The sequence below is a fragment of the Raphanus sativus genome, chromosome 7, assembly GCF_000801105.2.
Source record: "Raphanus sativus cultivar WK10039 chromosome 7, ASM80110v3, whole genome shotgun sequence".
Taxonomy (NCBI): Eukaryota; Viridiplantae; Streptophyta; class Magnoliopsida; order Brassicales; family Brassicaceae; genus Raphanus; species Raphanus sativus.
The window spans coordinates 13,832,344-13,856,828 of record NC_079517.1 but is presented as its reverse complement, the minus strand read 5'-3'; the positions used below and the strand labels follow the sequence as shown (position 1 = coordinate 13,856,828).

At 37.6% G+C, this 24,485-nt stretch overlaps 5 protein-coding genes and 1 non-coding gene across 6 annotated transcripts; 3 read left to right on the top strand and 3 right to left on the bottom strand.

Annotated features, from left to right (window-relative positions):
* The first annotated feature begins 2,047 nt into the window (after positions 1-2,047).
* Positions 2,048-2,911, top strand: LOC108833182 (ethylene-responsive transcription factor ERF037-like). Its single transcript, XM_018606616.2, has one exon. It carries the CDS (start codon positions 2,109-2,111, stop codon positions 2,817-2,819), a length of 711 nt encoding a protein of 236 aa, XP_018462118.1. The 5' UTR covers positions 2,048-2,108; the 3' UTR covers positions 2,820-2,911.
* A 3,229-nt stretch (positions 2,912-6,140) lies between these two features.
* Positions 6,141-6,965, bottom strand: LOC130498031 (uncharacterized). Its single transcript, XM_056991366.1, has one exon. It carries the CDS (start codon positions 6,963-6,965, stop codon positions 6,141-6,143), a length of 825 nt encoding a protein of 274 aa, XP_056847346.1.
* Positions 6,966-10,490: 3,525 nt separating this feature from the next.
* On the top strand, positions 10,491-10,571 carry TRNAS-GCU (transfer RNA serine (anticodon GCU)). The gene has a single exon. It is a non-coding gene; the product is annotated as a tRNA-Ser (tRNA).
* Positions 10,572-11,023: 452 nt separating this feature from the next.
* On the bottom strand, positions 11,024-14,870 carry LOC108833181 (vacuolar protein sorting-associated protein 45 homolog). The gene is made up of 13 exons (XM_056990503.1): positions 14,677-14,870; positions 14,400-14,601; positions 14,227-14,306; positions 13,596-13,823; positions 13,358-13,483; positions 13,177-13,257; positions 12,958-13,099; positions 12,688-12,866; positions 12,353-12,508; positions 11,985-12,092; positions 11,797-11,918; positions 11,585-11,716; positions 11,024-11,474 (listed from the first exon to the last, which is right to left on the bottom strand). The coding sequence occupies exons 1-13, from the start codon at positions 14,764-14,766 to the stop codon at positions 11,414-11,416; spliced, it is 1,707 nt and encodes a 568-aa protein (XP_056846483.1). The 5' UTR covers positions 14,767-14,870; the 3' UTR covers positions 11,024-11,413.
* An 870-nt stretch (positions 14,871-15,740) lies between these two features.
* Positions 15,741-17,868, bottom strand: LOC108833183 (alcohol dehydrogenase class-P-like). Its single transcript, XM_018606617.2, has 7 exons — positions 17,807-17,868; positions 17,442-17,578; positions 17,307-17,353; positions 16,758-17,242; positions 16,522-16,679; positions 16,171-16,332; positions 15,741-16,074 (listed from the first exon to the last, which is right to left on the bottom strand). Exons 1-7 carry the CDS (start codon positions 17,838-17,840, stop codon positions 15,958-15,960), a joined length of 1,140 nt encoding a protein of 379 aa, XP_018462119.1. The 5' UTR covers positions 17,841-17,868; the 3' UTR covers positions 15,741-15,957.
* Positions 17,869-20,427: 2,559 nt separating this feature from the next.
* On the top strand, positions 20,428-24,472 carry LOC108818061 (putative DEAD-box ATP-dependent RNA helicase 29). Its single transcript, XM_018590916.2, has 10 exons — positions 20,428-20,866; positions 21,458-22,619; positions 22,697-22,868; positions 22,949-23,003; positions 23,086-23,162; positions 23,286-23,338; positions 23,405-23,486; positions 23,557-23,613; positions 23,692-23,824; positions 23,912-24,472. The coding sequence occupies exons 1-10, from the start codon at positions 20,491-20,493 to the stop codon at positions 24,307-24,309; spliced, it is 2,565 nt and encodes an 854-aa protein (XP_018446418.2). The 5' UTR covers positions 20,428-20,490; the 3' UTR covers positions 24,310-24,472.
* Positions 24,473-24,485: the final 13 nt, after the last annotated feature.

Below are 24,485 nucleotides of genomic sequence, written 5' to 3'. Positions count from 1 at the left end.
ACAAATAAGTAAATTCACTTCTCAAATAATAGTATAGATAACGTTATTATTATACATAATATTACACATAATAATTTGTCAAAAATACATTAACAACGATACATTAATTTAATCCATGCCAGACTCATAATTAACAAACTATACATTATCAGACCCGTGCTTCGGAGATAATAATTTAGGCCAGACCCATTTGCTAACATATTCTGATGCACATGTTTGATTAAATAAGACATGCAATTAGAAAAGTGGTTCCCGATTATTTAGATGCAGTTAGTAGACATATGGTTTATTTTTTAAGTATATAACGTGAAAAATTAATTGTTAGATTAAACATTTATCGACTGGTCATGGTCATGTTTCTAATTTAATAGTATTGATTTTAGAATTACTGCTTTAGCCGATATAAAAAGGTAATATAATTAAAACGTGTATATATTTATCTCGATATTTTGTTCTCTGAGTATTATATTTTCACATAAGTCAGCCTTCCTTACCCATGTGTTTATTACCAAATATATATGTATTATACTATTATTAATTAACTAGCTAGCGTAAGGATTACAATCCATGAAAGATATATTTTGAATACCGGTGTTATTATAATATAGAAGCTAACACTACCTAGTAATACTACAAATGTAAAAATATACTAGTTTTTTTAAGAAATAAAATATACTAGTTTACACAATTACACTGCCTTTTAACTCACTTAACCAGTATAAACTAAAATAAACATATATAAGAAGACTTGCTGACAAAAAAAAAACATAATAAGACTTGTAAGTAGCTGTCCAAAATTATTACTATGTTATACTCCACAATTACAATGGCTACGTTCTAGCATAACTAATATCAAAATACATTACAATGATACTCTCGCGTACTGAAAACGTCACGATCAAATCGATTACCATGACAAAACAAAAATAGGTAGAAAACATAAACTGTGAAATGTGTTGAATAGTGATATAAGTGTGTGGTAAATGAACATTAATAGAGAATGTATGGAAGAATGAAAATAAAAATTACGGAGATTATAATAAAAGGCACGTGGGAAGGGTGTTGACAGTTGTCAGAAATGCCATGCTGAGATGGGACAAAGAGCCTTCACTCCTTGTGGGTCTCCTTAGTTATCTCTCTTCCTCTTCCCTTCCTTCTAGTTAGTTTCCATGTATGTCCACTCTGACGGTTCCCCACTCTGACAGTAAACCATACTCTGTGATATGTTCATTTGCATTTTTAATCAATTTTAAACCCTATATGAAAAGAAAAAAACCCTAAAGATAGTGCATAGAATACCATATACATCAGAAAGAGGGAGAGAGAGAGTCATCGGGTGAGGAAAAGGGCAACCGTAAAAGCAGCCAAGCATCAATGATGAATGTAAAAAGAGCCAACATTATTATGATATATATAAGTAGCACTGCATCGTAGTATATGATATGAAAGCTATAGTTCTCGATTCGAATTTCCAACTCTGATTTAGTTGGGGAACTTAATTTCCACCGAAAGACATTCATTTATACTAGTACTGTGTTACTGTATCATTCTTCCTTTTCGATACCAGACAAAATAAAGATATGTTGTATATCTAGTTCTTGTCTCCATTTTGGTATTAGTCAGTGCCGGCTTATACCAATTGCTCTGCTCAGTGTGCTTTTGCACAGGATCTTTTTATTAGTAGATTTATTTCGATCAGAGAAAACATTTTACCTATAGCTAATGTATGTATAGCAACATCATGTGAAGGATTGAACTCCTATTTCTAACATAATTTGTTCTTCCTTTTCTATTGCGAAAGTTCTTAGTCAGTTCCATCCATATAATAAGGTTTATACATGGACCGTGCGCATATGTTATCACGAAATTATAAGTAAACACTTACTTGCCTAGTGTACTAACATTGTATTAAAGAAAATTAATTTGGTCATTTTCAAATATATATATTAACGTGATGTGAACACACCTGTCGTCATAAATAAGCGATCCACTGTCCTTGTCTAACTTCAATACTCTCTCTCTCTCTCTCTTTCTCTATCAAGCCTTTATATAACCCCTACGTACGTGCGTACTCTTCTCACACTCACGGAGTCAAAACATACGTGTCAATGACTGGATCATCCATCTCCTCCGTCAAACAACCGTCTACGGTGGAAGTGGAGGAAGAGGAGGAGAGCCAGCATCACCACCAAGATCAAGAAGATCAATCCCATCGAACCAGTAACAAGAAACGGGTTAGACCCGACCCGGGATATCGAGGAGTCCGGATGCGGACGTGGGGCAAATGGGTGTCCGAGATCCGTGAGCCACGCAAGAAGAGCCGTATCTGGCTAGGCACTTTCTCCACCGCAGAGATGGCTGCGCGTGCACACGACGCGGCTGCTCTCACCATCAAAGGAACCTCCGCGGTTCTCAACTTCCCGGAGCTAGCCACTTGCCTTCCCCGTCCAGCTTCCTCCTCTCCCCGTGACGTTCAAGCCGCAGCCGCCGTAGCCGCCGCCATGGACTTTTCCTCCTCTGCTGCCGTTGTCATCTCTGATCCCTCAACGTCTACGTCGTCTTCATCGTTGTCACCGTTGAGCGAGGAAGCAGCGTCATCATCCAAAGCGGAAGAACTAAGCGAGATAGTGAAGTTACCGAGTCTAGAGACGAGTTACGATGAGTCCTGGAGCGAGTTCGTGTACGTTGACCCGGAGTATCCACCTAGTCCGCCTTGGTATTTTAATATTTGTTCTAGCTTTTATTACCACATCGACGAAAATGGCACGTCGATGTCTGAACCTTTTGAGTCTTCCAATTTTGGACCCCATTTCCTTTAGTTTTTATTTTAAAATATAATCCCTCTTTTTAAAACTTTCATTTTAGCCTAATTTCTGTGAGTTTTATTTAATTATTGGATTCACAACAGAGTTCAATATACTCGATTACATATAGTATACTTTATATAGCTTTCTTTGCTATACTCGGATGTTCTATAACAACAGCTAAAACAAATCACGCAATACGTAACACCGCAAATGTGATTAGAGTATCCTACCTTTTATATTAAGCAAAAGCATGCTTTTTTGTGTGTGTTTTTAGAGAATTAAACTAATTATATGATCAAGGTATATATAGGCTGGATATTAATTAGTTAGAATGTGAAGTCTATAAATAATTACTTAAAATGTGTTATCACTTATCATATAGTTTTGTTAGTTGGCAGATATAGAATCTTATCATTTTTCTGGAGGTATTCCAGACTAATGGAGAGACCCCGACTAATCTTCAAAGGAAGATGTATTCCACGGATAAATCCTCTCTTCGATATTCAAATGGGCTCTAAAGTATAGGTCCATATCCGTATAAGGTGACCAAGATAATTGTGATTTAGTTTCATGCAAGAGGTGGATCGAACCTGAAACATGTTAGTATCTCAGTCTCGTCTCTTTATCACTCAACCACAATCACTCGGTCATCTTATCAACTTGGTATTTAATAATTTACCACCCTCTGAGTTTAATTCACAAATTATCCGCTTAAAACACCTCCAGTGGAAGATTTTTAATGGATATTTATACATTTAAACAAATTGATAAAAACACAACAATAAGTTTTCAAATGAGACTCGGGAAGAAACTATTCCTCTCACATATCAATATAAAATGGTTTAGATATTTAGTTTTAGTTATTTATACAAAACAAATTAAAGTACTATTCCAGTATTTTATTTCTAAGAACCTCCTTTTGAGTGCTTAGCCGATAAAGCTGCTCTTATATATAATTAACCAATTCTAACAAATGAATTTTGTGTCTAGTCAATGAGAATTATAAATATTTGGGTTTAAAATTCAATTTATTCCTATTTAGTAAATAATTGAATAAGATATGTAAGAAACTACAGTAAAACCTCTATAAATTATTAATGTTGGAATTACATCAAAACTAATTTTTTTATTAATTTATAGAGATTATTAATTTATCGATATACTAATTAAACCAAAAATTTAATTTGGAACTATAAAATTATATTAGTTTATAAATTTTTTTAGTATATATTAATTTATCGAATATTAATTTAAAAAAGTTATACTGTATCATTTTCCAAAACCAATTTGCAGGTAAAATAAGCATTATAAGATGATCTACTCTTAATTGACTTTTTGGCTTGGGCATTAGTCAGTCATAATTAATGACTTGACATATTAACCAGCACGTACATGCACTAACTCTTATGCAAATTTAGGGGTGTCAAAATGGGTCATGACCCATGGGTTGACCCAACCCAAATTGACCCATTAATCCAAATGAACTGTTTATTTTTGATCCAATAGGTTAATGGGTTAACAGATTAATGGGTTAGCAGATGTATGGGTTAGCAGGTTTATGGGTTAACAAATTAAATGGGTCTATTGGATTGGGTCAATTCTTAACCATTTGGTTTAATTAAAAAAAAAAAATCTATCCCTCTCTTCTCATCGACATCATCTCTCGCTCTCTTCTCATCGACACCAGACGCCGATCTCTCTCTTCTCCATCTCTTGTGATCCATCTTCTCCGGCTCGATCTCTCATCTCCTCCGATTTGGGTTTCGATCTCTCTCTCCTCCGACGACCCACTCTCATCTCTCTCAGAGTCTCTTCACGGTGAAGGTTTTTCCTCTCCTCTACTGTCTCTGTTGTATTCTCGTGTGAAGGCGTTTGTGTTCTCGTGTATTGTTGATAGTTTAGCTGTATAACACGTTTGTTTGTGTTCTTTGTAATTTTAAGAGCAACAATCTTAGCTATGTTAAGGTGAGATTCATAGGGTTTTGTCTGAATCATCTGATGCGTTTGCCTACCCTTTAACACATCTCTTGCATCCAGTTGTTTAATGTTGTTGGTGCAGTTCTCTTTGGTTTCTGCTATTAGGTTATGTTACATAAGTAGAGAAACTAAGTTAGGCACCATGGAACTATAGCTGGTGGTGAGTCTAGTATTCTTTTCCTGATTAGTTTATGCTCATATCTCTCAATCGTCTCTTGTCTCTCACTCTCTCAACTGAATAGCTTTGTATAGTTAGCATATGTGTTCTGTGATTTTAGCATCTTTGTATAGTTAACAGAGTCTCCTCTGTCTCGTACGAGTTAGTGTTCGCAAGCTCTGAAGCTCTGAGTGAAAGCTCTGTGTCATAGATTGATAAACAAAACTGTGTGTGCTTAGGCTCAATTCACAGTTGATCCAAGAGTGTGTATGTGTGTTATTATAATAAGATTTAGCTTCGTGATGGAGATGTTTAGTGGTTGTTAAAAAACGTTTTCAGCTTTGTCTTCGTGAGGATTTTGAAGTTCTCAGTTATGTTAATAAAGTCGTAATGATTCTATGCAGAGGATTTGTGCTAGGTTGATGCAATATATTTATACTCTGGTCTGGTGTATGTAAAATGTGCAGATGGACCAAGAAGAGACGCAGTAGCAGTAGCTGGTGCAGGTGAAAGATATTATTGTTGATGAAACTTTTTTTTTCAAAACTGAAGCTTGATATTGATGAATGATGAAACCTTTTGATCGTATGTGTTTTGAAACGTTGTTTTGATCATATTGTTTTGAAACGTTATTTTTATATGTGTTACTTTGCTTCTTTGTTTTTAAAAATGGTTCGGTATAAAATATTGGGTTGATGGGTCAACCATTAACCCATTTGACACATTTAATTTAATGGATTATGAGTTAACCCAACCCATTTAATAAATAGGTTGGGTTAACCTATGACCCATTAACAATCAACCCATTTGAATTATGGGTTGGGTTGATCCATTTGACCCATTTTGACACCTCTATGCAAATCCAACGATTTGAGGTTTAATATCTTTTTATTTTTTCATGAAAGATGTGCCTGTTTATTTTATGTTTGAATAGTTCACTTTTCATACGCAAATCCAGCCATAGGGTGAGCCATATGTTAAACCAACTAAGTATTGCGTGAGTACACGACGAAAACATAAATCAACACCCGTCTCATGAGGTGAATATTAAGTTAACCTAGCTTTCAAAAAGAAAAGAAAATCAACTTAACGCATTAATCAAAATCATCGTACGATAACTAAACTAAATTTAATTGTTACGTTAATTTTTTTTTTTTTGAACACCAAACATTTCAATTAAAGAAAACGCAGAAACGAAGCTAGTAGTTCACAGAGTACAAAGCAGACTTTGCAAGTGCATCTGCAGCCGAATTCGAATTTCTAGAGACATAAACGAAGGAAATAGAAGAAAAAGAAAAAGATAGGCTCTCGATATCCAAGTTGATTCCGTAGATCTCCACCGGATGTTGCTTCGAGTTTAGTGCTTTGATGAGCACTTGATTATCTGATTTGAGGCAGATATTGGATAGATGGAGGGCTTTCGCTTGCAGCAGGGCTTCCCGTACAGCTAGAGCTTCCGCCATCAATGGTGATGCGACACAGAGTTCCGTCGATGTGCCTGTAGTCGTTCCTCTCTCGTCTGGGTTGTATATAATCCATCCACACCCTGCAGTTCTATCAAGTGCTCTCCACGCAGCGTCTGTATGCAGAGTATAGAGTCGTGTCGATGCATTTGCCTGTACAGGAGTGTAGTCGTTCCTCACTGTTCCTGTCGCTTGTGATTTGGTTAACTGGGCATTATGCCATTCACGTGCTAGTCGCAGAGCAGAGCAGATGACCTCTTCTGCATCTAGTGTCCTGTTTTCAAAAATCAAGCGATTCCGTGCAGTCCAAATACACCAACAAACCCATGAGAAGATATTACCGGAGATTCCCGTAGGAGGGAGGCATGTCAATTCCGCTGAGGAGCTCAGAACATGATCAAAGTCCGCCATCATATTGCGAAGCGGTCTAGTAGTCGGGAGTAAGCTCCAGACTTGTCTGGCAAAATCACACTGTAAGAATAGGTGCTCCGCTGATTCTTGCTCCCCGCATCGTGCACAAGTAACCGGCTGTGTCAGGATTCCACGTCTTTGTAGAGCCATCCCTAGAGGAAAGGCGTCTTGAACTATCTTCCAGAGGAACACTTGGATCTTTGGGGCTGTTTTAACCTTCCAAATGCTTCTATTCCAATCGAAGTTGTGGAGTCTGCTGTGATGGGCACTTTGATGGATGCCCTGAGAGATCCTCCTTTGTTCATCTTCCTGTTCCTGTTGTTTGACAGCTTCAAATATCCCGACTTTGTCGAGTAGACACCAGAGTTGGTAGGTATCCAGACCCATCTATCTGTTGCACCGAGACGGCTTGGTCTCATACAGTAGATATTATCCGCGTACGTTGGGAGGAGGCTCTCAATCAAAGGCTTGTTCCACTCGTTTGTGCCTCTCAGCAGAAGGTCCGAGACATAGATGTCGCTCTCTCCGTCTCTCGTAGGTCCCATGGGTCTGATGAGGAGATCGGATTTGATCAAGCGTCCTTCCAGACACGAGTAGAGTTTCCATCTCCCACAGCCTTTCCCAAGTTAGATACGATCAAATCTCGTCCATGTAAGAGTCCTCGCAGCCGTGAGAACAATTTGATGGCGTTCCAACCATGAGAAAAGACGTCTTGTGACAGTATTTGCCTCGCAATACTCTAGAGAGAAGACAATCGGGCTTAGTCAGAACACGCCATGACTGCTTGGCCAGAAGAGCTTTATTAAAAAGCTGAATGTCCCTGAAACCCAATCCTCCTATCTTCTTCGGTTTAGTGAGCTTTGACCACGATGTCCAGCACATTTTTTTTCTTGTCATTATCATCCCACCAGAACCGTGTCATAACAGACTGAATCCTCTTACACAAGCTCACCGGCAGCTCAAAGCAGGACATGGTGTGTGTTTGGTGAGGCTGAGAGTACCGACTTTAACATAGTCAGTTTACCTGCACTTGACAAAACCGAGTACTCCAACTCTTTGCCTGTTGTCGGATACGGTCGACTATCGAGGTGAATAGGTCTCTCTTTCTCCTACCGAAATGTTCGGGGAGACCGAGATATTGCCTACTCCTCCTTCTCTTGCAATTCCAAGGCGAGATTTGACTCGAGATCGAGTCTCCTGGGATGTTTTTGCAGAGAAGGTGATAGATGACTTAGTCGGGTTGATCTTCTGTCCCGAGGCTGCTTCGTATTGTTGCAGGATCAGGTGTAGCGTGTCACAGCTCAGCTCATCTGTTCCCGTAAAGAACATGGTATCGTCGGCGAATAGAAGATGGTTGATCCTGGGAGTCCCCTAGCAACTCTAATACCCGATAGAAGGCCCCCACGCTGCGCTCTTGCACATAGGCCGGACAGCACCTCGCTGCAAAGGATAAACAGATACGGAGAGAGCGGGTCTCCCTGTCGGATCCCTCGGGTTGGGATGACTGCACCTTGGACAGAGTCATTGACCAGATAGGAATATGAAACCGTCCGGATACAAGCCATGACGCGATCAATCCAGGTGCTGTGAAAACCCATTCTCTCAAGAACAAGCTCGATGAAGCTCCACTCTAGCCGGTCGTAGGCCTTGCTCATGTCCGTCTTCACCGCCATCGAACACTTTTTTGTGGCATTTGAGTTCTTGAGGTAATGTAGAGTCTCATGTGTGATGAGGACATTATCGGAGATAGCTCTCCCCGGTACAAAAGCGGACTGTGTCTCTGAGATGAGCCCATGGAGAATCGGTTTCAATCGCAAGGTAAGGATCTTTGATATCAATTTGTAGACCACATTACACAGAGCGATTGGTCAATTGTTACGTTAATTAAGCATGCCTTTAACTATTCCGGAGGAAAAGGCCATTGCCATTGGGATCCGGGTCAACGGAGGTTCAACCAAGAGTACGTGTTTATTTAAAATTTCCTAACATATACTACTATATTGTACTCCGATAAGATATGTGTTCTGTACATGATGAATTTATATGAAAAATATTTAAGAAATATTGTATGAAAAAAAATTATATTAATGATAGAATTAATATTTTTGGCCCTTAAATAATTTTTAAAAATTTATTAATTACATAATTTGTTTACTGATGAGCTTATCTCATTTTTAAAATTATTTTAGGTCAAAAAAAATCACTTATCACATAAGAATCTAACGTTTAGGCTGAAGAATCTCAGATCTACTATTTGGTTACAATGAAACTATTTCAGCTCGGTTTAAATCATTATTTACAACTTAAAAGTTAATTATGGTTATAAGAAGTTTACGTTCATGTGCTAATCATATCTATCTTTAATATTTTTCTATTTTTATGTCATAATTTCATTTTGGTTATTGCTGGATACAAATATTTATTTTGGAGTTTATTCTCATTTTTATTTTGTTTTTACCTGAGATTTAGAAATATTTAAGACTTAAAATTATTAAAGAGATGTATACTTAGGTTAAGATATGCATCTTGTGCAGAATAAATATTTTGTATTTATTACTTATTTTATGTTTTCTGCATAATATGAAATAATAAAAATAATAATTATATATTAAATAACTAATAAATCAGTTACTATTATGTAATAAATTGGCATGCATATATAAATTAAACGATCACTCTCGTTTGTTCGCAATCATTTTAGGGTAAATATATCAAAACAATCAATCTTATCTATGTATATGATGTATAATTAAATTTAAACGATATTAACATAGATATATAATACTTTAATATGGATATTTATTAAATATGCCTTCTACTCATTTATTTATGATTATTTGCATATTTGTGTAACAAAATTTTTAAACCAACGAATTATTTTTAATGTGAATGCTTAGTGGTTTCAGTAATTTATAATCATTTAAAAAAAAAAAAATTTCAAAATTAAAATATTAATTTTTAATATATGTTCAGTGAAAATATCAAAATATAAATATATTTTCATATGATATATAGTTTAATTTAAATGATATATTATATATATATATATATATATTCTAATACTAGTTGAAATATATATATATAGTTTAATGTAAAGGATATGAAATAACATTGCCAAATAATGAAGAAGGACGATGTTGCGTATAGGGTTCTATTTCTACGATAATTATATATATGCAAGTATACTCCAAATTAGTTTACGAAAAAAAAGTATACTTCAAATTTTACAGTTTAATTTGTAGTGCAAAGAAGTGCAATTAGCATAACTTACAGGTCAAACGAGTAATATCTTTGTCGTTAAGCTAAACTGAGCTCAAATACGCGAACTGTCCACCAAATCTTAGTTGCCATAGACAAATGTTAAAGATAATCACAACTGAATATGCAATGATCCCACTAAGTATAAGCGGCCAAGACAAAGATGTGTCTTTTTCTACGTACTTTTTATTGATGTCGTATAAACTTGTTAGTTTACAACTTATAGAATTTACTGTTTATTTTATATTGCTTATAGTTCATCTTTACATTTAATTCGGTAGGCAAGTCTTCAAAAAGCAAAGTGCTTATTCTTTGTCCTTATTTGCCAAAAGAAGTGACTGTTATTGCTGAAAATACAAAAATATATATATAAATACCAGTAGTTAATAAATAAATTAGATCCAAAAATTAGCAAAAGTCGCTTTGGCCGAGTGGTAAGTCGTGTGCCTGCTAAGTACATGGGGTTTCCCTGCGGGAGTTAGAATCTCTCAGGCGACGTCTGTTTTTTAAGGTTCCCGTTAAAACAAATTTTTATTTACATATGGTGGAACTATGAGAGCAAGTGGCAATGGCGACCAGTTCTTCACGAGATGACTATACATGATGGTTTTGGTCGATACCATGAAAGTTTACAAACTCCCTCAAGGAGTGTTGTTCTATTAACATGGTTTAAATAGCCTAACTGGTTACACAAATATCGTAAACTACAAAATATTCACAACGATCTCATCTTATTTACAAAGAGAATATTCTAAATTCTAACAAACAAAATACCAGTTTCGAACATGGTGATCGTTAACGTCTTAAAAGAACTCTGCAAGTGTTTGACTTTTTATTTGGATGGGAAACAGTTAGATATTGATTCTGTAGTATGTTGTAGAGAGTCTCTGAAAATCGTTATTTCATCTAGCTTCTTAGCAAAAAAAAAAGTTATTTCATCTAGCTGAAAATTTTAACACATACTAATATCTAAAATTTATGCGACCTGCAACATACAGAAAACGTGACTACAAGTTTGATAGATAGTAAACCCAAAGTAATCTACTTTGTAAACTTTTAATGCAAGAGCAAACCCTGAAGTTAACATTTCTTGATTAGTTTGTAAGAAGAACAATCAAATTAAACTGTACCACGATTTGAATACGCACAACAATCCCAATTCGATATCTGAGTAGTTAGTTGTCATGTGTACGAAAGATTCGACCGCAATCTTCTTCTTTCATTCTCTCTCCCAAGTAATGGTAGGTAACACACGCATGTTTAGTTCTCCGTGTTATACCTTTTGTTTAATCATAATATGTAGACTAATTTACACAAAACTCTGTTGTTGTACAATCTCTTCACACCATATGGCTACCTGATCTTGCTATCCTTTGTGCTTCTTCCAAGTCCAGGAGAAATCTGACACAAATCAAATTCACTTCTTCAGCTAGCTAGGAGTTCTTATAATACAGTCTTTGGTTATGACATACGAACATTGAACTGAGGGCTTATATTTTAGTTGAACGTACCTTTTGGAATTAAGCACTGCAGTGCCGCCGAGAATAAACCTAATGCCAGAGTTGGTGGCGTTTTGCAGAGCAACAGAGCGTGATTCCTCGTACGTTGTTCCACCAACCATGAATATCACCACCTCTTGTGGCCTTTATGAAGCAGTAATTATGTATAAAATTAGTTTAAGGCAAGTTTAACGAATAACCAAAACATGAATAGGTGCACATACCGTCCCTGTTGGAAATGATCTCCAACAAAAGGGTAGTCTACATCTCGTAATCTCCCTCTCGTTATGCTCTCCATCGTTTGAAACAGAAGAGGCTGATGTTGAGTGTACACATTCTCAACCCCCTGTATATTTTTCAACAAGTCAGTAACATGACATGGGGAGATATACTAAGTTCCTTGAGAGGTGACCTTAAGTCCACGAGCCATGTTGCGTGCTATATTCATAAGATCTCTGTTTCCAAACAGATCACCAGTACGCTTCTCCACACCGGCTTGTTTCAAGAGAAACTGAACAAGCTGCAATTGTGTGACATCCAGAAAGTTATGATATGAAAAAAATGCAAACCCAAGTATAAACTTCAGGTCTTTTTTTACAGAAATATATAAGTTAGAAAAAGTGAACAACCATGGACAAAACTCGATTAAACAGGTAACCAAGTTTAGTAGTAGCAGAACTACAGATAATTATCCATCTTTAAAAGAGGTGCAGAAGAATATATTCAAAGGTACAAGAAAGAGATGCAATTCAAACATAAAGGTGCTAAGTTTTACTTTACCCCTGGTTTGTACTTGGGAGACCGTGAAGCCAATTTGTTGAACAGTTGCATCAACTGAACGGGATTCTCTTTCTCATAGCGCAGAGCATACAGCATTACTAAACGTAGCCGGTCGATGTCAGACACACTTTCGTTATTTAAGAGATCCGTCACTGCCTGTAAATAAGCATGAAAAAGAGAGTCAGAGGTATTGAATGCCAAATTATTCAGTCGGACTTTCTGCATGTTTGCTACTGAAAAATCACTTTTCTGTCTGGTTATTTTTGATGGACGCAACATGCGATTTTCCTGTGGGACAGCGAATAGATAGAATATTCACCACAGGTATTAACTACCTCATATGCAGCTCCTTGGCCCCCATTGCAAGCCAAGTCCTGCTCTGTTTGTGAGACCAGCATGAGTTTCCTTGCTTCAACTAGCTTGCTCATTTCAGTAACCAGGGTTACATGCTTTGAGACGTTGCCTTGCATCTTCTTGTACTCAGGGTAGTTGTCAACAAATCTGGCCATGTCCTCTGTAAAATCAACGCATTCACAAATTATAATCATCACTAGCACCAGAAACTGAATGTCTTTGCAGGATCAAGACTATCCATATTTTTTTACCTACTGTCTGGATATTTTGGTTACTCTTTGCCACCTGCTGAAAGTCATCTACCATTCGCTTGATGTTCATTCCAATATCCCCAAAATTTTCGTACATGTTGGATTTGAAGAATGCATCTTGTTCTGATGAGAGAACCACCTCCTGCCGGGAAAAGGGACTAGTTAGCTAGCTGCGAGATTTTCAACTAATAAAATACGGTACTGGGGAATAATCACAACTTGCTGATCTTTTGGAAGACTTGCAATGGCTCTCAAGTCCACTTTATTATCCTGAAGTCCTATGAGTTCGTGCACCATTGCCTACAGAAAGATCTCGTAAATGAGCAAGACTTACTCTGAACATATGGACATAATACACACCAGAGAGTAGCACAATAATATCTCTTTTAGTCAAGTTAACCTGATATGTCCACTGATTGAGCAATGGGGTAACGGGGTCATCTCTTCTGTCAATTACAAGCAGCAACGGAGAGCTTTCAGTCCGTCTAAAATCGAAAAGACCACTTTCGTGCTGGTACATCAATTTCTGAAACATCAAAGTGTTTTTCAAATGAATACATCCCACCAACATGCATGCACCATATGATTAGCGAAAGGAATAACTTTTGAAGAGTCTGGTCCCACAGTTCCACACTTACCGCTGTTTCCTGTGCAATTCTTTTTGCAGTATCAGAGGTCCTCTGGTATCTGATGACAGGTCTACGTTTCAAAGCAAGAAACAGCGCCGCAATTCCATCAACAACCCGATCGGAGTAGCGCTGCAAACCAGAGGGATCGACAACTGCAGGGAGCATATAGAGGTGGTTTGACGGCATATTCAAAGTGAAATGATATGGATCACCAGCAACAAAGTCTGCATAAAACTCCTGCAACATAAAAACCAAAAAAAAAAAAAGACTATCTTAAGCCAACCACTACTACGTCGAGTTCACCAAGCAACACAAGTTGGAATCAGTAAACTTGCGACACGCATGGAGAAAATAAAAGCTCCACAATTATAATGACAGTTTCATAACAAACCGAGAAACTTCTTACAGACAGCTTTAAACCATATACTAGGAAACTTTCTTTTAGCATCAGTCTCCTATTCTCAAAACACAAAGCAACACAGGTTTAAATCACTAAGCTTGAGACAGGCAGAGGATATAATAAGCTCCACACTGATTGCCGAGAAATTTTATTACAGACAGCTAAAAAAATAACATATTTTAGCATCATTCTCCTACTCAAAACATCATGGACGAAGGAAGGTAGGACTGTAGCAATCACCTGAACTTGCTGTACAGCCTCGTGCTCATCCGAATCAGCCAAGATGTGAATCTGAGTATCCTTCAACAGATTGGAGAAAACTGAAACATTCATTAGAAAAAAAGAGAATCAATCAAACTATTTAACAATTGATGATAAAACTAGAGATTCTTGAAACAATCAATCAGTCGTACACAGATGGTGCTCTCCGAATCTAGGATTCGCTAGCTGGTACCGAAGCTTCTGAATGTTATCCGAAGTAGGGCGGACGAAATAAACAGCTTTCAGATGCGACATCGATTCCTTCGATACGGAGATCGAATCGATCATCTCCACGAGGAACACTTCTTTCTGAAGCAGCTCTGATTGCGAATACACGATGCTCACATTGCTAACCTGCGATTCCAAAACATTGTAATCAGACGAAGATTGTGGATCGGAGAAGATTAGTGGTTTACTGGATTTTTATACCGTTTCGGAGTCGAGTATGAGAACTTTCATGCCGGAGATATCGTGGAGCATCCGGTTTATGTAATCGCGCACCGAAGTGACCAACACCATCGCTCGATTAGAAATTACGGCGGTGATTTTACAACCAAGGCTTGGCGAATTGGTTTCGGTCTTTTTGATGATCTTCCGTTGATCTAGAAATGAAGATCCGGGACGAAGAAATGAACCTTTTTGTTCTTTTCAAAACAAACCCTGTTCTATTGGGTATTTGCCTTCGATGAACACTAACTTTTTAATTTGTAAAATAAACCCAATTTTCTAGATGGCGAGGACAAACGGCGGTTAGCCTTATCAAAACGTGGAGACATAAGGCGGTTAGCTACTGTAGAGACATTAGAACATCTCTTAGCCGGAGTTCTTAAATTCATGATTTTGATATTTTTTTATATTTTTTTGACTAATTCATGATTTTAATATTTTTTTACACTTTTTCGACTAAGAAACAATTCTTATATCTTTTATTTAAGAAGCGTTTTTAATTTTTTCTTAGTTAAAATTTAAGAAAAACTAAAAACCGTCTCTCTTACCCGAAGCTAAGAAGCCAGTAACCGATATTAATCATGATCTTACAGTTTTGCTGGAATATTGTGACAAAGAAGCATTGTGGCATTTGCTGAGAATCTGTGAGTTCTTTAATATCAATTTATGATTTCATGATTCTGCCAAGCTTCACCACCATACAAGTGTGAATTGATCAGCTCATGTTCCCCCTTACAGTGGAAGACATTGAAGAATATTTAACAATCTACAGAGTAAAACTGGCCAAAAAGTCCATCGTGGCAATATCTCTCTACAGGTTTGTTGGTTACAGTCTCTTTCTCTCTCACTCTCATAGATTCTGGTCCATAGGGTCTAACAAAAGCTTGAACCTTGCGCACATGTTTCATCTCCGGGTGTCGAAAGTGTAGTAAGGATTCCACAGGAGATGGATGGTATTAAAGACGGACCCATGTATGGATTCCACAGGAGATGGATGGTATTAAAGACGGACCCATGTATCATACATCATGGTGTACACAAACGTGGAAGATAAGAAAAACTCGCATATTTTTAGTTTATAGTATAAAAACACCTCGCCAGAATTGATCTGTTACAACGGTAAGGGGTATAAAATAAGACACGGAAACACCCAACTTAGAAACAGAGTATAGCTATATATTTCTATTATTGCTGTGAATGCGCGCATAAAGGAAAGGAAACTAAAAACACACAAAGTAGACATCATTGGCACTTGAAAGCCATTCAAGCACCCATGTCGATGATGCAACGGATACACTCTCCCTTCGACATGTAATCAAAGGCCTTGTTGATCTCCGAGAAGGGCACCGTGTGAGTGATGAACTTCTCAAGATCCAGCTCCTGATGATAGAAACCACCAGTCCAACAGAGCATTTGATATCTCTATTAATATGTAAAGATCACAACTTTTGTAAAAGGAAAGGGTTCTCTCATTACCTTGTTCATGTACTTCTCAACGACCCCGGGAATGTCAGTTTTAGGTTTGTAGTTCCCAAAGAAAGAGCCCTTGAGTGTCCTCTCGTTAAGAAAATTCATTGGATGAGTCCTGAAGGCATCGTCTTGTCTTGGCACCCCAACCAGCACCGCAACACCCCATCCCTTAAACAAACATCACACAAGAAATAAATTGTTAAGTGGTAAATAATTTTTAATAAATTGTTATAGAAAATTAATTTGTTATAGTAAAATCGGTTAGGTGCCACCTAAACCTGATGGTTTTTTAGAAGACTGGTCATATGTATCAAAGTTATGAATGGTTGGTCTGAACCAATGTGAAGGAGACGTTACCTCGTGAACGCATTCAAATGCTTGAATCATGGCTTGAACGCTTCCTGTGCACTCCACACTCCGGTCCACTCCCCCATCTGTCATCTCAATGATGACTTGCTGAACAGGCTTGTCATGCTCTCTAGGGTTCACAAACTCCGTCACACCGAATTTCTTAGCTGCCACCCACAACACAACAAAACTCAATGCAAGTGTGGAGATTAGATTAACGAAGGACTAATCAACTTTTAAACTACCGTCCTCGAATCTCCTGGGGTTGAGATCAACACCAATGATCCTAGCAGCACCAGATATTCTAGCACCTTCTGCAGCTGCTAAACCAACAGCACCAAGACCGAAAATGGCAACACTCTGGCCTCTCTTGAGTTTAGCCACATTCAAAGTTGCTCCCAGCCCAGTGGATAAACCACAGCTAACGATGCAGACTTTATCAAGAGGAGCATCCGGGTTGATCTTAGCGACCTGACCGGAGTGAACCACCGTGTACTCACTAAACGTGGAGGTTCCAAGGAAGTGGTGAATGGGTTTGCCGTTGGTGGAGAATCTTGATTCACCGTCGTGAATCATGCCGCCTCGCTCGGTGTTGATCCTGAGGAGATCACACATGTTGGATTCCTCAGAGTGGCAGTGACGGCAGTTGCCACATTCGCCGGTGAAGATGGGTAAAACGTGATCTCCTGGTTGAAGATCAGTCACTCCTTCTCCAACACTCTCCACAACCCTAAAACCAAAAATCTGTTAAACACTAAAATACATGAAAGAAGATTAGGGCTGTTTTGTTTTACCCTCCAGCTTCATGGCCTAAGATACGTGGAAACAACGGTGTTTGTCCCTGCAGAGTCAAGAATCCAAAATCTTGTGAGATATAACTCAGGATTATAGGTAACTAATGAATCTTGTTTGGGTTCTTATTGATATACCTTTGCTTCCCAGAAGCAAACATCGGTGTGACATAGAGAAGTGAAGTGAACCTTGATACGAACTTCATGTTTCTGCGGTGGAGCAACTTCGACTTCCTCCATCACCAGTGGCTTTCCAGCTTCCCATGCCACAGCCGCTGCAACCACACCAACCATGTAACGTTTTGTTTTGTATCGTCAGCATTTTCTTTTTTTTTTGGTAACAAACATCAGCATGTTCAATCTTTAAGAAGTTCGCATCATAAGTCGTCAAAAATAACATATGATCAAAACCTCTAAAACTAATTAACAGATAACAGATAGTAGAACGATCAACGACCGATGGATTAATGTTTGCATAAAGAGACAAGATTATAAATAAAAACCTAGGCATCGAATAAAGTGTCCAGCCGTAGACATTATCAACAGTGCCGAACTTAGTCAGTTACGTTTGCGTGATGGTAAGAGATGAGGAGAAAGGTTTTATCGAGTTGTAACGAAAGAGGATGTCTTCTACAGAAAACGACATCTTGTTGTTTTTACAAGTCGACATGTGTCTAAAAGAGATTTTCAACTTCCACTTGGTGTCCCCACTGTTCATCCACGTGGGTTTGTAGAACCAGAAAGCAGATCAGGAGTGCACCCACCGAGTGCTTTGTTTCGGGCTGTTTTACCGTAATTGGCACTAAATATTATACTTTGGTCATCAAGCACTACAAAAAAAAGATCATATTACATCACATAAATTGTATCAGAAAAATAAATGATTGTATTTTAAATTACTTATTAATAAATGATACAAATAATGCATGCTTAACATCATTTACAATAATTGATGTTGTTATTAAATTATTAGCATCACTTCGATAAAATTGACATGAATCTATACTAACTTACATCATTTTTAAGTAACTGATATAAATTTATACTGACTTACGTCACTTAAACAAAACTGATATAAATATGAATTTACATCAGTTATATAATTGATACATTATTCTAGTTTTCATTAACATTACTTAAATAAATGATACAAGTTCATTTTACTTAAACGAAAAGGAAATTATTTGACGTCTTTAATAAAATAATACTAATCTAAATTTAGTTTAAATTAATGTGTTGTTCGTGGGGACATTTCCCACCCATTTTAATTCAAAATTTAATAAACTAATTATAGTTAATAATTAACAAAAAAAAATAATCACCGACTAGAATAAATGAAAATAATGAATTGTGATTTTATATACTGTAAGCCGTAAAATGATCAGTTACAATCCCGAAAAGAAGGAACCACTATCACAATTAACAAGCACTTAACCAATATGGTTAAATAAAAAAAAAAAAAATGAGATCTCTATCGAAGGGAATATTTTGGTGGTTTTAATTTCCATGTTTTTATATAACAGTTTCACTTCAATCAACTAAAACATATTCTCTCTTTTTTTTTTGTTAAGAGCTTCATCTTCCTCTCACTCTTTCAATTTCTTTAACTTTTTAACAGTTTAAAGTTTATAGTTTCGGGTTGAGTTATCTGATTAAAAAGTTCAACAAGAATCAAACGTTTATAAGAGTCATGAAGATGATGATTTTATTTCTTCTTATAGGATTCAAAAATTTATAAGGTACTTTTTTTTTCTCTTTTCTTTTTTCTCCTAGTTCTCAGATTTTTGGAATTTAAAGTTTATAGAGGACTTTTACTTATGTTTGAAAGATCCTTCTTTGTTAGGATGATAAGAAGAGTGAAGAGGTGTAGGATGAGACAATGTTGATTCAGAATCTGGATGAAGAATACAAGTCTATGGAAATATTGGCTTTGATCGATTCAGCTTTGCCTCCAGAAGAGATTCTTGATTAAAATATGGATCAAGAAAAAGAAGAACACGGATCATAATTGAAGAAGCTTTCGTAGCAAATTCTGGTTAACTATTTTTGCAATTTTTTTTCTTTGAATTCATCTTCTGTTTTTTTTTTCCAACTTTTCCCCATATTACTTTTCCTTTTAGACTATATTTCATTGAAAATTGTAAATCATTGTTATTAAAAAATATATTTTATTTAATTGATTTATAAAATTTTCCATTGTATTGTAGTTCAGAAGAAAAAAAAGTTATACGTTATAAAAATAGTATTTTTTTAATAATTATAAATGATAATTACTAAAATACTTTTTAAAACAAGATATTAATTTAAAATCAATTATTAATAAATGATATAAATAATTGAAATCAGTTATTTAATCGATGTTAATATTAACATCATTTTAAAAACTGATGTAGTTGTTAATATCATTTTTTTACAACTGATACATATTGACATCATTTACAATAATTGATGAAAATATTTGAATTTTTTACATCAGTTTATAATAAAAATGATACAAATTATTTGCATCACCACTTTCAGAGTCACTTATCTAAATGATGTAAAATTCTTTTGCATCAGTTATAAGTAATGCAAAAATTGAAAATAACTGATGTTAAACAGCTCTTTTTTTGTAGTGAAGGTGAAAATTTTACTTTTTTTCTTTTCTCATGAATATTAATATATGAAGCTGATATTAGTTGGCCTTAATTATATCCGTTGCGTTAGTCTCAAGTTTCGGTTTATTATATGTTAGTGTAATTGGTTGTTCTTTTCCATATAGTCCTTTATTTGTTTCTTTCGATTTCTATTCAAACCGACTAATTATGGGACAAAAATTACTAAAATTGGAGCTATTTCTTAATTCTTAGGACAAAATATATTTTAAAGTCTTCAAATTTGGTTTAATGGACCAAATTTGAGCAAAAAAAAACTTTGGTTTAATGGAGGAGACAAACATAAAAACATTAACCTAAGACTTGCAGACCAAGCAACTCAAGCCCACGAGTGGGGTTTTTGTTAGGATTGATTGCCATTTTGTTGGGTTTATATTACGGCAATTGAAGGCCCAAAATAAGTAAAGCCCACCAAAGGGTTTTAGTGTATCATCTCCTCTTTAAACCCTAAACGGCTAAACCTAAACTCAATCTCACCATCTTCTTCTTCTTCCTCTTCTTCGGAGATTCGCTGCAGTCACGCACGAATCAAAATGGTCGAAGGAAAGGGGTTCCTGGTGAGCTCGGTCACGGAGCTTCACCGCAAAGAGAAGCAGAAGAAGAAAGGCAAATCCGGAGGGTTCGAGTCTCTAAACCTCGGTCCCAATGTCTACAACGCAATCAAGAAGAAAGGGTACAAAGTTCCCACCCCGATCCAGCGGAAGACGATGCCTTTGATCCTCTCCGGCGTCGACGTCGTCGCCATGGCCAGAACGGGTTCCGGAAAAACCGCTGCTTTTCTCATCCCTATGCTTGAGAAGCTCAAACAGCACGTCCCTCAGGGCGGCGTTAGGGCGCTCATCTTGTCGCCTACTCGTGATTTGGCTGAGCAGACTCTTAAGTTCGCTAAGGAGCTCGGAAAGTTTACAGGTTTGGTCTTTTGTTTCCTTCCTTGTCTGAAGAACTCAGTTCTAACCTAATCTCATTCTTGTCCTTTTGCACTGTCTAAAGAACTCAATTCTAACTTAAATCTCAATCCTTAATGATGTCTAAAGTACTCAATTCTAACCTAATCGCAGTCTTTTAAAACCTGTTTGAGTTGTGTTTTAAACACCTGTTGGTTCCTTTATGATGTCTGAAGAGTTTAATTGTAAACCTAATCTCATTCTTAAGACACTTGGTTTTAGTTGTTGTAAAACACATTTTTATTCCTTTAAGATGTTTGAAGAACTCAAGTCTTAACATAATCTCAATCATAAAAACACTTTTTTCAGTTGTGTTTTAAACACCTTGTTACTTCCTTTATGATGTCTGAAAAAACCTAATCTCAATTTATAAAACACTTGTTGATTACTTTTATGATCTCTAAAGAACTCAATTGTAATCTCAATCTCAATCTCATGGACACTGGTTTCAGTTGTGTTTTTTAAAAATCTTTATGATGTCTGAAGGGCTTAATTCTAACACACTTGTTTTTGATTTGTGTTTTAAATTACCTTTTTGATTCCTCTATTGTTTCAGATCTTCGCGTTACCTTACTCGTCGGTGGTGATAGCATGCAAGACCAGTTCGAAGAGCTAACAAAAAGCCCCGACGTGATCATCGCAACCCCGGGGAGACTCATGCATCTTCTCGAGGAAGTAGACGACATGTCGCTAAGAACAGTCGAGTACGTCGTCTTCGACGAAGCAGACAGTCTCTTCGGCATGGGTTTCGCCGAGCAGCTCCACCAGATCCTAGCCAAGCTAGGCGAAAACAGACAAACCCTCCTCTTCAGCGCCACACTACCAAGCGCCCTCGCGGAGTTCGCAAAGGCTGGTCTCCGCGAGCCTCAGCTCGTTAGACTAGACGTAGAGAACAAGATCAGCCCCGACTTAAAACTCTCGTTCCTAACGTTACGACCCGAAGAGAAGTACGCCGCGTTGATATACTTGGTGAGAGAGCATATAAGCTCTAACGAACAGACGATCATATTCGTTTCCACGAAACATCACGTGGAGTTTGTGAACTCGCTGTTTAAGCTGGAGAACATCGTCCCCTCTGTCTGTTACGGTGACATGGACCAAGACGCACGCAAGATCCACGTTTCAAGATTCAGAGCGAGGAAGACAATGCTGCTGATCGTCACGGATATCGCTGCTAGAGGTATCGACATACCGTTGCTTGACAACGTTATCAACTGGGACTTCCCACCGAGACCGAAGATCTTTGTCCATAGAGTGGGAAGAGCAGCGAGAGCCGGCCGCACGGGCTCGGCGATATCGTTTGTAACTCCCGAGGACATGCCGTACCTTCTGGACCTTCATCTCTTCCTGTCCAAACCCATCAGGCCCGCGCCGACAGAGGACGAGGTGTTGAAGAACGTGGAGGAAGTGATGAGCAGGACCAGCGAGGCGATCGAGAGTGGTGTCACCGTCTACGGACGTTTCCCGCAGAAGACGATTGATCTTATATTTAACAGGATACAGGAGATGGTTGATTCGTCTGCGGAGTTGGATTCTCTAGAGAGGACGTCGACGAAGGCGTTTCGGTTGTATACGAGTACGAAGCCTGCGCCGTCGAAAGAGTCTATTAGGAGAGCAAAGGCGTTGCCGAGAGAAGGGTTGCATCCCATGTTCAAAAGCATTATTGAAGGTGGTGAGTTGGAGGCTATGGCGTTTTTTCAGAAGATTAAAGACTTCAGGTGGGTATTGTTATAGTTATCTATCTATAAGATCAATTTGATTTTGATTATTAATGATGGTTGATTCTGTGGTGTAGACCCAAGCAGACCATACTTGAAGCAGAAGGTGATAATGCCAGGTCTAGAAATGTGAAGGGACTTCAATGGGTTGATGTGATGAAGAGGAAAAGGGAAGTGCATGAGGAGATCATTAATAAGAGACATGATCAGCAGAATCAGAAGACTTCTTCCAATAATCATTTGGAAATGGTAAATCTTGCTAACGTTTAAGCCTTTGAAGTACTCTCTCGTTTATAGTTTCACTCACATAAGTTTTTTTCGTTATCTAGGAAGTTGATGAACCCATTACCACTTCTATTGAGGACAAAATAACTGGAAGCAAAGGTATGCTTGCTGCTGTGGTGTGGTTAGTTTTTTTATTTCATTTTTTAAACTTACCTTAACATAAACTCTACATTGATTTCAGTAAGCGGTAAGAAAAGAACGGCACAACAAACCTTCAAGGACGAAGAGTTCTATATCAGCTCCATACCAGTTAACCACGTATGTCTTTTTTATTTTTTCCTATGTTCAAACATTTTCTGTGTGATGTGCATTAGCTGTCAAAGCTACAATGCGGAGATGAACGCATGAATTTGACTTTTCGTTACACTCTTATACACGCAGCATTCAGAGGCAGGGCTATCTGTGAGGGGTAACGAAGGGTTTGGATCAAACAGGTAAAAAGATATTTTTTGTGGCATTTTTTTTTTCTGTATGATATTGACATTAGTTTCGGAATGTAGATTGGACGCTGCTGTTCTAGATCTAGTTGCAGATGATGGCCAGGGAATGAAGCAGCAGAAAACAAATTACCACTGGGACAAGGTAATAATGAGTTAAGATACATCATAATAATGTAATCTTATTAAACTCTGGATTTGTCTTTGGTAAACAGAAAAGTAAGAAGTACATTAAGTTAAACAATGGAGATCGTGTAACAGCCAGTGGCAAGGTAATAAGAAAACTTAGTTTTTTGGTTAAAGAATGTTTGATGGTGTTCTAACTTGAGGCTCTCTTGTAACTAAAATAGATAAAGACAGAGAGTGGAGCCAAGGTGAGGGCAAACAAAGCAGGTGCAATATACAAGAAATGGAAAGATAGCACTCACAAGAAAGCATTTAGCGGAGAGGATGGTGATGGAGACGACACACCAAGCATGTCAGGTATACATTGTTTTTTAACTGGGAACACACAAACAAGTTCATCGTTTTTTGTAAGCTGTGAATAAGTCTGAAGAGGAACTTTGGCAGGTAGAGGTGGCCGAAGAGGGAAGAGATGGTCAGCATCAGTGCCTAACGCGCATGTGCGTTCAGAGATCAAAGATCTGGAGCAGGTGCGTAAGGAGAGGCAGGAGAAAGCTAACAAACTGTCTTATCTTCATAGCAAGAGAGGTGGTGGCAGAGGCGGGGCCAGGGGAGGTCGCGGTGGAGGAAGGGGAGGCGGCAGGGATTTTGATGGTGGAAGCGGGAGGGACTTTGCCGGTAGAAGCAGTAGAGGGGGAAGAGGTGGCGGAAGCAGTAGAGGAGGAAGAGGTGGTGGGTTTGGCGGCGGAAGAGGTGGTGGGTCTGGCGGTGGACGTGGTGGTGGTAGTAGCAGAGGTGGTAAAAGAGGAGGTGGTGGTGGAGGTAAACGTGGGAGAGGGAGATAGCCGTGAAGACTCTGTTGAGGAGTTAAGAAGAGTCGTCAAAACTTTTGAGCTTAGGCAAAACTATTTATTTACTAAAGTGTTGTGTTACTTGCAGACCGTTCTCTACTCAAATGTTGTGCAACACATTTTTACATTTTTGTTTGATTTTCTCCAGCTTTTGTTATAGTGTAGACTAC